The sequence below is a fragment of the Somniosus microcephalus genome, chromosome 6 (genome assembly GCF_052327205.1).
Source record: "Somniosus microcephalus isolate GS21.2 chromosome 6, FLI_Smic_1.0, whole genome shotgun sequence".
NCBI lineage: Eukaryota > Metazoa > Chordata > Chondrichthyes > Squaliformes > Somniosidae > Somniosus > Somniosus microcephalus.
Window position 1 is genome coordinate 246,941,534 of NC_140992.1, and position 13,134 is coordinate 246,954,667.

General features: G+C 41.0%; 1 protein-coding gene across 1 annotated transcript in view; it reads right to left on the reverse strand.

Moving 5' to 3' along the window:
• Positions 1-850: 850 nt before the first annotated feature.
• pmfbp1 (polyamine modulated factor 1 binding protein 1) overlaps positions 851-13,134 on the reverse strand; it is an 840,874-nt gene continuing 828,590 nt past the window's right edge. The window contains 1 exon segment of the mRNA XM_085991731.1: positions 851-2,821. Coding sequence (XP_085847857.1) covers positions 2,734-2,821 — 88 coding nt within the window. The 3' untranslated portion in view covers positions 851-2,733.

Below are 13,134 nucleotides of genomic sequence, written 5' to 3' on the forward strand. Positions count from 1 at the left end.
AAGATGGAGGCCAGAACTGTGGTCTAAGGTTCTGTACATGTTTAACATAGCTTCTCTGCTTTTCAATTCTGTTGCTCTAGAAATGAACCCCAGTGCTTTGATAGCATTTTCTATGGCACTGTTTACCTGCATTGCTACTTTTAATGATTTGTAAATCTGTACCCCCAAGATCACTTTGCTCCTCCATCCCATTAAGACTCTTTATTTTCCAAGGAGTATGTGGCCTCCTACCCAAATGCACCACCTCACATTTAGCTATATTGAAATTCATTTGCCATTTATATGCCCATTCTGGAAGTTGATTAACGTATTTGTTGCAGTCTTCCTCAGTATTAACTATACTCCCCATGTTTCATGTTACCCTGTCCACTCGCTGCTAGCTGTGGAGGCCTGCTTTTAGTTCAGATCCTTGAAAAATGTATCAAATAATTAAGGTACTGCTTAATTAAATACAAAATGAAAAATAGTTTGAGGAGGATTATAAAACTCAAACTATGAGTTTTTCTACTTGTGATTTTTTGGGGGGGGGGAAATTATTCCCCACCACATTTTTTGTTTTATTTAAGTCTGCACCAAAAGGGCAGATGGCGATCTGCTTTAGAGACCCTTTGGTTGTTAGGAGCTGTGCAGGAGCGGACTGGTTAGGTTCACCCTCCAATGTTCTGTTCTTTTTGGGGTAGTGCTGAGATTGGGATCTCTCCATGTAGCAAATATGTGTCCGTCCACAGTGTTATACAGTCATGGTATTAATCAGCAACAGGCATCTAACTATATATTACTACAAATAGTTTTGAGATTTTATCATATAAAAAAATTGCACAGAGGTGAATGAGAACATCCAGACTGTAAACTGGCTCCAATAGGCTTTATTTATCTAATTACAAAACACACAGAATTATGAGTGATCATTTATTATCGAGGTTTGAGGCTTTTATGATTGTCAGTTCATTATTACACTCAGTGCACAGAAAATATATCAATTTTAAGATAAATGCTATGTTCTGTAGAGCCTACAAACAGGACTAAGAGTTACGTACAGGACATTTGACAAAAACCTGGATTGTGCAGAACAGCATTCAACATATGATGGAAAAAAAGGTTCCATTCCATCATCATGTTGAATGCTAATTACAAGTATGGCAACAAAGTTTCCCTCTTCATAATCAATTGCAAAGATAGTTAATGAACTATTCAAGTTGCTTTCTCTTTACTTAATATTTATTAGCCTGCTATAAATAACTGCTAATAAATGAGAAATCCTTTTTGTTTGTAATATTCTTTGCATGTACATTCAATATGTGAAGATCTGAGCATGAAGCAGGGTGCACACACAAGCCCTACAGGAAGGATACAGCTGTCTTCCTTCTTCTACATATTGTACAAAAATGCAAACCGATTCTGTCTGCGTGCTATCCTGAGTTGAGAACCACTGGACCAGCAGAGGATTTTACTGTCACAGTTAATGGCATCAGTTTAAAAAAATTAAAATAAATAAATAAAAAGGCTGATCAATTAAGTACAAGCAAGTATAACGAGTGGTGCTTAGTAATGATTGACCCTTGCTGTTCAAGGGAATTAATTTCCACGGGGGGGGGGGGGGGGGGGGGGAGATTTACGCCTATTTGTTGGGGTTTCCGTGACTTTTCCGCCAAGGTTATGGCGGGAGACCCCCCATGGAAATTGACCACCAAAGTGTTTACACACTGATAGTAGGGTAGTACTGACAACAGTGCATTTAAAGTGGAAAATAATTGAATAAAGTTTATAGCCATAGACATCATGAGTAATTGATAGTTTAAGTTTTGATGTTGCTTTTGGTGACTCTGTTGACAGAGTGTCTGTGCCTTGGAAAACAATAGGTTCTTATGTCTGGAGTGAGTAAATGAATTGCCCCTCTCTCCTGACAGATTGCCAGTAAATACGTTGAGATGCTTGAGTAGACTGAGTGGTACAGTGGCAATATTACCAAATATAGGACTGCTTCTATAGTAAAAAATATAGCAGGGTTCAAACTGTGGGAGGCAATATTCAAACACGTGGATCAAAGATTGATTCAAAGGCCACCAGTAGGACTCATTAACTAAACACTTTAGGATTTCAATAAAAAAAAATACTGCCCTTATTTTTCAGTATAAAAATAAAAAAACTCTAATTTTGTCACTGGTGCCACTTTTGGTTTCTACAACAAACAGCATCACAGTAACCCTGTGTTTAAAAAAAACAAAAAGATTCCTGCAGTAAGCAGAACAAAGCAGAAAAGATTAGGGAATAAATTGGCAAAAAAAATCCACTGCCAAATCTGGCCATCGACCTATTTAATTTTAATGTATGTAGCAGCCCTATTTGACTGAACTTAAATTGCAAAGGAAAAGAAAATTGGGCACGGTGTAAAACGAGCTGCCAATTTGCTCTCCACCAGTCTCGCACTACTGCTATCGACCAATTTCACTCCCTTTTTTTTCCTCGGGAATGGTCTGAATATTTTTTTTTTGTGGCGCCTTTGTACCTGAGCGGTCAGGCCATTTGATGTTTGAATCCAGCCCACATGTGCAATGAACCCAGTTTGCTTGCATTTAATTTCTGTCTTTTGGCACAATTGTCTATTCAAATATTCTTTTCGAATATTGTGACAAAAGATTAAGAAAAAAACTCTTCCTGGAACTGCTCGAGGGGCTGAACAGGTAAAACGAGGCCTGTGCCCAGGTTCAGTCTGGACTCCCACGGTACAGATTTCTAATCGAAGCTCCAGTTAGCAGCAAGAGGCTTGGGCTTTCTCAAGTTGCCGGTGCTGCTGAAGGTTCTCCTCATTGTGCGTAGTGAGCTGTAGGCAATATATTTTAAAAAATCAATTAGTCAGGTTTTTTTTTCTACAAGGTATGTGAGTAAGCAGACCACAAGTTTGACTCAAATATTAGTAAAATAAACAGAATTCCCTGGTGTACACAATTTTTTTTCAGACCACTGGTGGGTCACCCATCGGTTGCTCACAATAAGTTGGATGCTAAATAACAACAGAAAATGCTGGAAAAACTCAGCAGGCCAGGCAACATCCGTGGAGAGAGAAACAGAGTCAAGGTTTCAGGTCGAAACCCTTCGTCAGGACTGAAAAAGCACAGGAAATGAAAAAGGCCAGTTTGGGGGCTGGGAAATGGGGATGAAAGAACAAAAGAGAAGTGAAGAGACATTAAGAGGTATTCAAAACGAGACGAGATGGTGATAAGACTAGTAAAGAGACAAAAGATGGCTCTAGATTAGGTGTGAAATGCACTGGCAGAATGAGAGACAGCTGCCATGTGGGAGAGAAAAAAAGGGGGAAGGGCACAAAACAAAGGTGTGGATAAAAAATATATATAAAAATGTAATAGGGGCCGAGGTTATGATCTGAAATTGTTGAACTCGAAATTAAGTTGGATGCTACGTTGTTTTATAATGACAGAAGAGTTATAGTATGTATTACTCTGCTGCTAAGTTTGGCTCTGTATGTAATGAACCTTTAAAGCCACATTCCCTAACTATACAGGGCATCCTGAGGTCAATTGGAAGTTAATTGCTGTGGTGAAGAAGCTTGCTGTTTAGGAGGTGCTTGTGGATTTATGGCTCCAGGTAGGAAGAAACATTTATTTTATACTTTGCCACTTTGAAATATGATGTGAATAGTGTGACATCTCATTTAAAAAATGACTTGGCCTTTGTAAAAGTTTGTTGGAATTGAAGAAAACATTGTTACTATTATCCATAGTTAATATACATCAGAATTCCTGTATTAAATTAATCTATATGAATTTGTTATTCTGTTCGCAAAATGGAGAGTAAAAGAATGTGATGCGGGTGAAATATTTCCTCTCTACGCTAGGTGTTGCAAAATCATAAACAGTTTCTATAAACACGTTTATCATTATTAAGCTGCACTGAAAAAAATTATCCCTCATGATAGGTTGATGTAAGTTTTTTAAAACTGCTTCTGTACCATATTACATGCTGCAGTTAACATACACAAGAATAAATAATTATACTTTGTGTAGTAGGACAGGTGCAAAATGATCACTTTGCAAATTAGGAGGTGCGTGTAGATTTCTGGCCCCCAGGTAAGAAGAAACAATTGGCACCTTGAAATATAGGGGTTGATTTTCACTCCCAGGCAGGAACATGGCTGTCCCGCCTGGAGGCTCAGCTGACAGTTAAAATCAGGTGCCGCGGAGGTGATCACCGGGAACTCGTTGGAATGGTTCCTGGCACAAGCATTGGATTGCTTGGGGAGGGGAATCGCAGTTGGGGGAGGGAGGGAAGCCTGGGGCAGGGGAGGCACTCCTATTCCACTTGGCCACAGGAAAGCTGCAAAAAAAAAAAATTAAAATCTACACTCACTTGGGTCTCTTCTGGCCCTGGATCCTGATCCCAAGAGCTTTGCTCAGGCCTCAAGTAAAAAAAAAGCAGTTGCGCCCTGATGACATCTTCGGAGCCTGATCTACATATTTAAAGAGGGCACCCGCTGGCTTCGGATGGGTGTCCCAGCTGACTGCAATTTAAAATTTCAGTTGGCAAGATAGGGGTAGGAACATAGAAGATAGGAGCAGGAGCAGGCCATTCGGCCCCTCAAGCCCACTCCGCCATTTAATGAGATCAGGGCTGATCATCCAAACTCAGTACCCTGTCCCTGCTTTCTCCCCATATCCCTTGATCCCTTTAGCCTCAAGAAATATATCCAACTCCTTCTTGAATATATTTAATGAATTGGCCTCAACTGCTCTGTGTGGCAGGGAATTCCACAGGTTCATCACTCTCTGGGTGAAGAAATTCCTCCTCATCTCAGTCCTAAATGGCTTACCCCTTATCCTTAGACTGTGACCCCTGGTTCTGGATTCCCCAGCCATCGGGAACATCCTTCCTGCATCTGGTCTGTCTAGTCTTGTTAGAATTTTAAAAGTTTCAATGAGATCCCCTCTCAATCTTCTAAACTCTAGCGAATACTCGACCCAACCTCTCATATGTCATTCCTGCCATCCCAGGTATCAGTCTGGTGAATCTTCGTTGCACTCTCTCCATGGCAAGAACATCCTTCCTCAGATATGGCGACCAAAACTGCACACAATACTCAAGGTGTGGTCTAACCAAGGCCCTGTACAACTGCAGCAAGGCTTCCTTGCTCCTGTACTCGAATCCTCTCAGTATCAAGGCCAACATACCATTTGCCTTCTTAACCGCCTGCTGCACCTGCATGCTTACCTTCAGCGACTAGTGCACAAGGACACCCAGGTCTTGTTGCACTTCCCCTTTTCCCAATCTATTGCTGTTCAGATAATAATCTGTCTTCCTGTTTTTGCCACCGAAGTGGATAACCTCGCATTTATCCACATTGAGCAGATGCATGGCAAATGCAGTATAATCACCCAACCTGTCCAAATCATACTGGAGTTTCTCTGCATCCTCCTCATAGCACACACGCCCACCCAGCTTTGTGTCATCTGCAAACTTGGAGATATTACATCTAGTTCCCGCGTCTAGATCATTAATATATATTGTGAATAGCTGGGGTCCTAGCACCGATCCCTGCGGTACCCCAGTAGTCACTGCCTGCCACTCGGAAAAAGACCCGTTTATTCCAACTCTTTGCTTTCTGTCTGTCAACCAGTTCCCTATCCAAGACAGTACCTTACCCCCAATCCCATGTGCTTTAGCTTTACACGCTAATCTCTTATGCGGGACCTTATCAAAAGCCTTCTGAAAGTCCAAATACACCACATCCACTGGTTCTCCCTTATCTATTGTACCAGTTACATTCTCAAAAAATTCCAGTAGATTAGTCAAGCATGATTTACCTTTTGTAAATCCATGTTGACTTTGTCCGATCCTGTCAGTGTTTTCCAAGTGCTCTGCTATTACATCTTTTATAATGGACTCTAGCATTTCCCCCACTACTGATGTCAGGCTTACCGGTCTATAATTCCCCATTTTTTTCTCTACCACCCTTTTTAAATAGTGGGGTTACATTAGCTATCCTCCAATCCATGGGAACTATTCCAGAGTCTATAGAATTTTGGAAGATGACCAGCAATGCATCTATTATTTCTAGGGCCACTTCCTTAAGTACCCAAGGATGTAGATTATCAGGCCCTGGGGATTTATCAGCCTTCAATCCCGTCAATTTCCCTAACACCATTTCCCTACAAATACTGATTTCATTCAATTCCTCCTTCTCATTTACCCTATGCTCCCCGACATCTCTGGGTGGTTATTTGTGTCCTCCTTTGTGAAGACAGAACCAAAGTATGTATTTAATTGGTCTGCCATTTCTTTGTTCCCCATTATAAATTCCCCTGATTCTGACTGCAAGGGACCTACGCTTGACTTCACCAATCTTTTTCTCTTCACATATCTATAGAAGTTTTTGCAGTCAGTTTTTATGTTCCCTGCAAGCTTACTCTCATACTCTTATTTTCCCCCTCTTAATTAATCCCTTTGTCCTCCTTTGCTGAATCCTAAACTGCTCCCAATCCTCAGGTTTGCTGCTTTTTCTGGCCAAATTGTATGTCCTCTCCTTGGATCTTATGCTATCCCTAATTTCCCTTGTTAGCCACGGTTGAGTCACTTTTTATGCCAAACAGGGATGAACAAATTCTGTAGTTCATTCATGCGATCTTTAAATGTTTGCCATTGCCTATCCACCGCCAACCCTTTAAGTAACGTTCCCCAATCAATCCTACCCAACTCGTGCCTCATACCATCGTAGGGCAATTAAGGACCACACGGCAACAGGTGACTTCACAGACTGAAATTTCATCTGTCAAGATGTGTTGACAGATGAAATATCAGTGATTCACAGCTGTTTGAAGCTGTCAAACACTGACAGTCTTACTTCTAATCTGAGTCCTTCTACGCAGACTCGGTTAGAAATCTCGCCGGCACTGAAAGCTGCAGGCTGTCACTTTTGATAGCTCGTGGCCATTCTGCTTTCTGTGCTGGCTGAATGATGGACTCCCGAAGCCTAGAGGAAGAAAGGCTGTAAAGGTAAGTACAGGTAATTTAAACTTCTTTACACACTTTAGACACACCAAGCACACTTACCTTTGCACTCATGCACCCATCACTCACCTGAACACCGACATCTCGACCCCTCCAAGTCCTTCAACCCGACAGCCCGACTCCTCTAACTTGGCGTGGTTTGGAGCCATCGGGAATCCCACATGACAACCTTCAAAATAGGGATTAGGCTAAAAACTGCCTGTTAACTACCTGTTAACAGGCAGTTAATTCGCAGTAATCCCTTCCCGCCTCGGGTCAGCGGGTCCCAGTGCGGGGCGGGTACCCGCCTCCTTTGAAACTTACATGGAGGCGGGTTTTGGGCGGGATGGTGTCGGGACCCCCGAATTCGGGATTTTACCCCCCCGCACGCCTAAAAGCCCGCCTCATGGCACACTGAAAATCAACCCTGTAGTTTCCTTTATTTAAGTTCAGGACCCTAGTCTCTGAGTCAACTACTTCACTCTCCATTTTAATGAAGAATTCTATCATATTATGATCGCTCCTCCCCAAGGGGCCTCGCACAAGATTGCTAATTAATCCTTTCTCATTACATAATACCCAGTCTAAGATGGCCTGATCTCTAGTTGGTTCCTCGACATATTGGTCCAGGAAACCATACACTCTAGGAATTCCTCCTCCACAGTATTGTTACTAATTTGGTTAGCCCAATCTATATGTAGATTAAAGTCACCCATGATAACTGCTGTGCCCTTATTGCATGTGTCTCTAATTTCCCATTTAATGCCATCCCCAATCTTAGCATTACTGTTTGGGGGTCTGTATACAACTCCCACTAATGTTTTCTGCCCCATGGTATTTCCCAGCTCTGCCCATACAGATTCCACATCATCAGAGCTAATATCCTTCCTTACTATTGTGTTAATCTCCTCTTTAACCAGCAATGCTACCCCACCTCATTTTCCTTTTTTCCTGTCCTTCCTGAATATTGAATACCCCTGGATGTTGAATTCCCAGTCTTGGTCACCCTGGAGCCATGTCTCCGTAATCCCAATTATATCATATCCGTTTACATCTATTTGCGCAGCTAATTCATTCACATTATTCACTTCGTATGCTCCTCGCATTAAGACACAAAGCCTTCAGGCTTGATTTTTTAACACTTAGTCCTTTTGGAATTCTTATTTACTATGGCCCTGTTTGATTTACACCCTTGATTTCTCTGCCTTCCACTTTTGCTTTTTTCCTTCCTGTCTTTTATTTCTATCCTTGCTTCCCTTTCCTCTGTCTCCTTGCACAGGTTCCCAACCCCTTGCCATTTTAGTTTAAACCCTCCCCAACAGCACTAGCAAACACTCCCCCTAGGATATCGGTTCTGGTCCCGCCCAGGTGCAAACCATCCAGTTTGTACTGGTCCCACCTCCCCCAGAACCGGTTCCAATGTCCCAGGAATTTTAATCCCTATCTCCATTTTAACTCTCGGTTTCTGCTGGGTGGGGGTTAAAATGAGCCCCATGGTGTCCTGAAGTGTATCGCCTCAAATTTTTATAAAATATAATGAAAATGACTGGCATTTATAGAATTTGTTGGACTTGAAGAACACTTCGAGACAGCAATAGCTGACGCACCTACAGCACGCAGTACACTGCTGGGTAAAGTATCAGTTAAGTAAAAATACACATCTTCTTCAGGACTTGTCAGGAACAAATAATCAAAATCAAGGACACTTATTTCTGACTGAGTATTGCCTGTCTTGAGCCCCCCCATAAGCACATATTTGTGTCATGAGGGCTTAAATTCATAGCTTCTGCTAGGAATCTTACTCTTGAATTACCACAGTTGTGCTGTTTTTATACCATGTACAGGAAACTCTCTTTTAACCGGCAAAATTCAGGAGTAGGTTCAGGTAAGCTTTACTATATATTAGTGGCCGTGTAACCGGGGTTCCTGGATCTGTGGCCGTGTGACTGGGACTCCTGGACCTGTGACCGTGTAACTGGGACTCCTGCACAAGTGCCGTGTAACCGGGGCTCCTGCACTTGTGGCCATGTACGGGGCTCTCGTACCTTGGTAAGTATACCTCTCTGTAAGCCGGACTTTATGATCAACCGGCACCACGCCGGTCCCGTTGGTGCCGGATAAAAAAGTGTTTCCTGTATTTGGAATCAATTCGGTGCCTTTCGGATACAAATCCAACACAAACGTGCAGTGTAAAATGGACAAAGTGCATATTCATGATCGTCCTGGAACACTGATATGTGCAGAATGGAGTTCAAGGCAGGCTGAAAAGAAATCAAAACACGTGTCCCTAATTCATATTTTTTTCCTGATTTTGTGGTCTATGTCCTTGATTGGTTGGTTTAAAGATTGAGATGTATGAATGCACAGACTTAACTAGAAGGGAATATTTGTTAAAGTGCGTACAGCCTTTTTTTGTTATTGGGGTTGTCATTATAGAAAGAGTTGCTGTAGAAATGCACCACATTTTGGTCCAGAGTATGAAAATGAAATGGATATTGTTTCCTTCTTGCCTAATACATGATGACAATCTGATTACGAAAGCAACAGCACAAGTTGCACCTGGCTGGAGGTGTTGCATTCTATCACATCCTCTCTCCTAGTTCAGATACTGTACTATAAAAAAAAATCTGTATGGAGATGTGAAAAATATTTCTATAATACACATTTTTCACAAATGAAAAGGATCATATATTCTGTACTATTTAGATAACACAATCATGTTATACTGAAGGTGCTGTATTCCGTATGCCATGACAATTATTTTTTCTTTTAAAAGCTTCAGGATTTGTTTGCATAATATGTTTGGCATAAAATAGAACTACAAGCGATTTGCACCAGTGTTCGTTACAGGTAAGTGATGTTTTATTGCTTCTGGATGAGTTTGATGTAAATTATGAAAGGCAGTTGCAAGTAAGAAGAGTGCTATTAACTAAGACATATTTGTTTAACAGCTTGTCTAAGTGCCCGTCATTATTTATAATGTATGCAGACGTTTGATATTAAAGTACTCAACATGGTGAAAGCATCATTTGTTGAGTGTAAAATAGACAGCATAGCTAAGTCATCAATTCTAAAATGTGAACACGTTCAGAGATGGTATAATTGCAGCAAAATTCAAATGAAACATTTAGAAAATGTGACATTTTTTGTGAAATCTAATTGTTTTTTTCATGGTTCATGATCATCAAAGTGATCGTGAGCTCGAGAAATAGAACGCTTTGTACTTGCTGACAGAATTGAATACTCTCAGGTTAGTTATGACATGAATGTGTTACAGCATGAATCTCCCTACATTGGACTGACAATGCAACTGACCCAAAGGTCTGAAGAGAAAATCCTCTCGAGACTGATATCAACATCTTTATTTCTTACTCCCAGTGTTGAACATATTCTAATTAGTCAAATTTAGGAATATTGTGTGGGGTGAGCAATATAACCGATTATTACTTCTAGATTTGTGTAACAGTTGATCTTATACTGTATATGGAAAAGATATAAAGTTGCCTGAAGTCCAACAGCTCCTGAGGAATGCAAATCAGAAGTGAGTTCCCAGATTATGAATTACAGGTCAACTATCCCTTATCCGCACTTCCGAAATTCGAAAAGCTCTGAAAACCAAAAGTTTTTTCGTGGAGCGTCTCTCAGTATTTCCAGTGTAAAAGCTTGAGCAGCTTGCACGGGAGTTTGCAGATTACTGTGTGGCCGTGTGCAACTTTGAGGAAACATTGCTGTTAACTATTTCTTTATAGTAATCTGGTTACCTAGCCAGGTTACTAGTGGTGTAGTTGTAGGGTAAACGCGACGGCTGCCTCTTGTCCATTTATAAGCATTATTATCCGTTCTGAAATCCGAAAAATTCCAAATTCCGAAACACAGCTGGCCCCAAGGGTTTCGGATAAGGAATTGTGCACCTGTAATACTTTTTCATGCACCATTCCGGCTTGCCCATAAAGATCTTCAATAGGTACACAAGTGGTTCAGCTGCAACACTGCTGACAGGTTAGAGAAAGGAGGCTCTAACAGCTACATAGAATTACAGAGCACAAAAACAGGCCATTCAGCCCAACAGGCTCCACACGAGCCTCCTCCCACCTTATTTTATCTCACCCTATGAACATATCCTTCTATTTCTTTCTCCCTCCATGTACTATCTAGCTTTCACTTAAACTTCCTCTTAAATGCCTCTATGCTATTCGCCTCAACTCTCTGAGTGACAAAGTTTGTCCTGAATTCCTTACTGGGTTTATTAGTGACTGTCTTATATTTATGGCCCCTAGTTTCGGACTCCCCTACAAGTGGAAACATTTTCTCTACCTTTACCCTGTCAAACTCCTTCATTATTTTAAAGACCTTTCTCAGCCTTCTTTTGTACAGCAAAAAGATCCCCAGCCTGTTCAGTTTTTTTCCTGATAGTTATAGCTCCTTAGTTCTGGTATCATCCTTGTAAATCTTTTTTGCACCTTCTCCAGTGCCTCTATATTCTTTTTATAATATGGAGACCAGAACTGAGCATAGTACTCTAAGCTGCAGTTGGAGACCTGTCAACAGCCCAGAGCTCTTGAAGTGGAAATGCACCTATGGTTAGAACAACTACTACACAGTTTGCATTAGTTTATCCAATCCACAAGAGTAGTAGGTTCCTTCTGGGAGGCACAACGACTGGCCACAAGAGTGATGGCACTTACTGGTGAACAAAACTGACCAAAATGGAATCCTGATCATGTGTGTTCCATTCCTCATTTTCAGGGGAGTCGAAGCCAGATTGAGAGACTAGAAGAAAGTAGGGTCTGGTTGTCACACCAGTGGGAGTCAGACGTTGGTCAAAAATGTAACATTTCAGAGTGAGTGAATGCAATAAAAGTACCCAGACTGACTACAGCATAAAGTGCAATCAAAATACTGGATATGCATGATCAAATACATACACTGGAATGACAATTATCTCCCAATTTCCATTATCCTGGGGGAGGAGGATGAGAGCAGCCATGATGGGAGATAATAGAGGTTTCACGGTATTTCACTCTCAATCTCATGGGCTGAATCTCAGCGACGTGCCCATATTAGACATGTGACTCGACGTCATGCAACGTAACAGTTCACATGAAAAGACTGAAACATCATCATCTTGGTAATACAATACAATTAAAGTTTGGATTCTGGGGTTCTAAATGTTTGAACATTGGCTTTTAATAAGGGGCTGTTCAGTGCTATAATTTAAAAAGTATGTTGTTAAGTCAGGAACTTCCTTTTAAATTATTAAACAGTATCGATTAAAACTGAGACCACTCTAGTAATTAAGCCTTGAGACATAAATAGGAGCCTAAAGTGCACTTAAAAGTTTTACACCTGTCCAAGTTTTACAGTGTCATCAGTAGTTTATATTCTGCAGAATTCTTCTTTCTTAATAAATGTCTCCCCCTGTGATTCTCTCCTGTGGATCAACATTTGTAACTTTGCTTTTTCAGTGAAATTCTGCTGTTTACTGCAATGAAGTCTAAATGCCTGTTATATTTCCAATCATAATCATAACGGTTACTGTTATAACTGATCAGAGTGCACTGTACTGAGATCCAAACTCACTTTGAATTTTCTGTAACGGGTTCCTTAATGGTGCTGTAATTATTATTTCCCTTGACAAAAAGTGTACCTGCCTACAGCTTTCTTTTTCTGGCATCAAAATAGCAGCTTCTGGTGATGCTCTCTCAGACAACCAAGGAAAAGGTGAGCTTACACTAGGCAATCCAATGAGTGTAATAACAATGCTCACACAGCACTACAATGGTACTCTTTATTATAATGCTCTCTTGCTGGCTTCTCAACATGATAGCACTGTGGAGAGGCTCTGAGAGCTTGGAGTTTTATCGTACCTCATCAAGAATTGTGAGGAATTACTAAACAAATCAAACCCTTAGTCATAAAATATTTAGGCAATCTGTATGTGTATGCAATTTCCAGTGTCAGTAGCACTGCTCAGTTAGACAAAGACTGGTAATAATGGTCGGTGGGTTTTCGGCTCACAGGACTGTAATTAGGATGAGCTCCTTTGTAACTTTATGCGACTTGTACATAAGAACATAAGAAATAGGAGCAGGAATAGGCCACTTGGCCCCTCAAGCCTGCTCCGCCATTCAATAA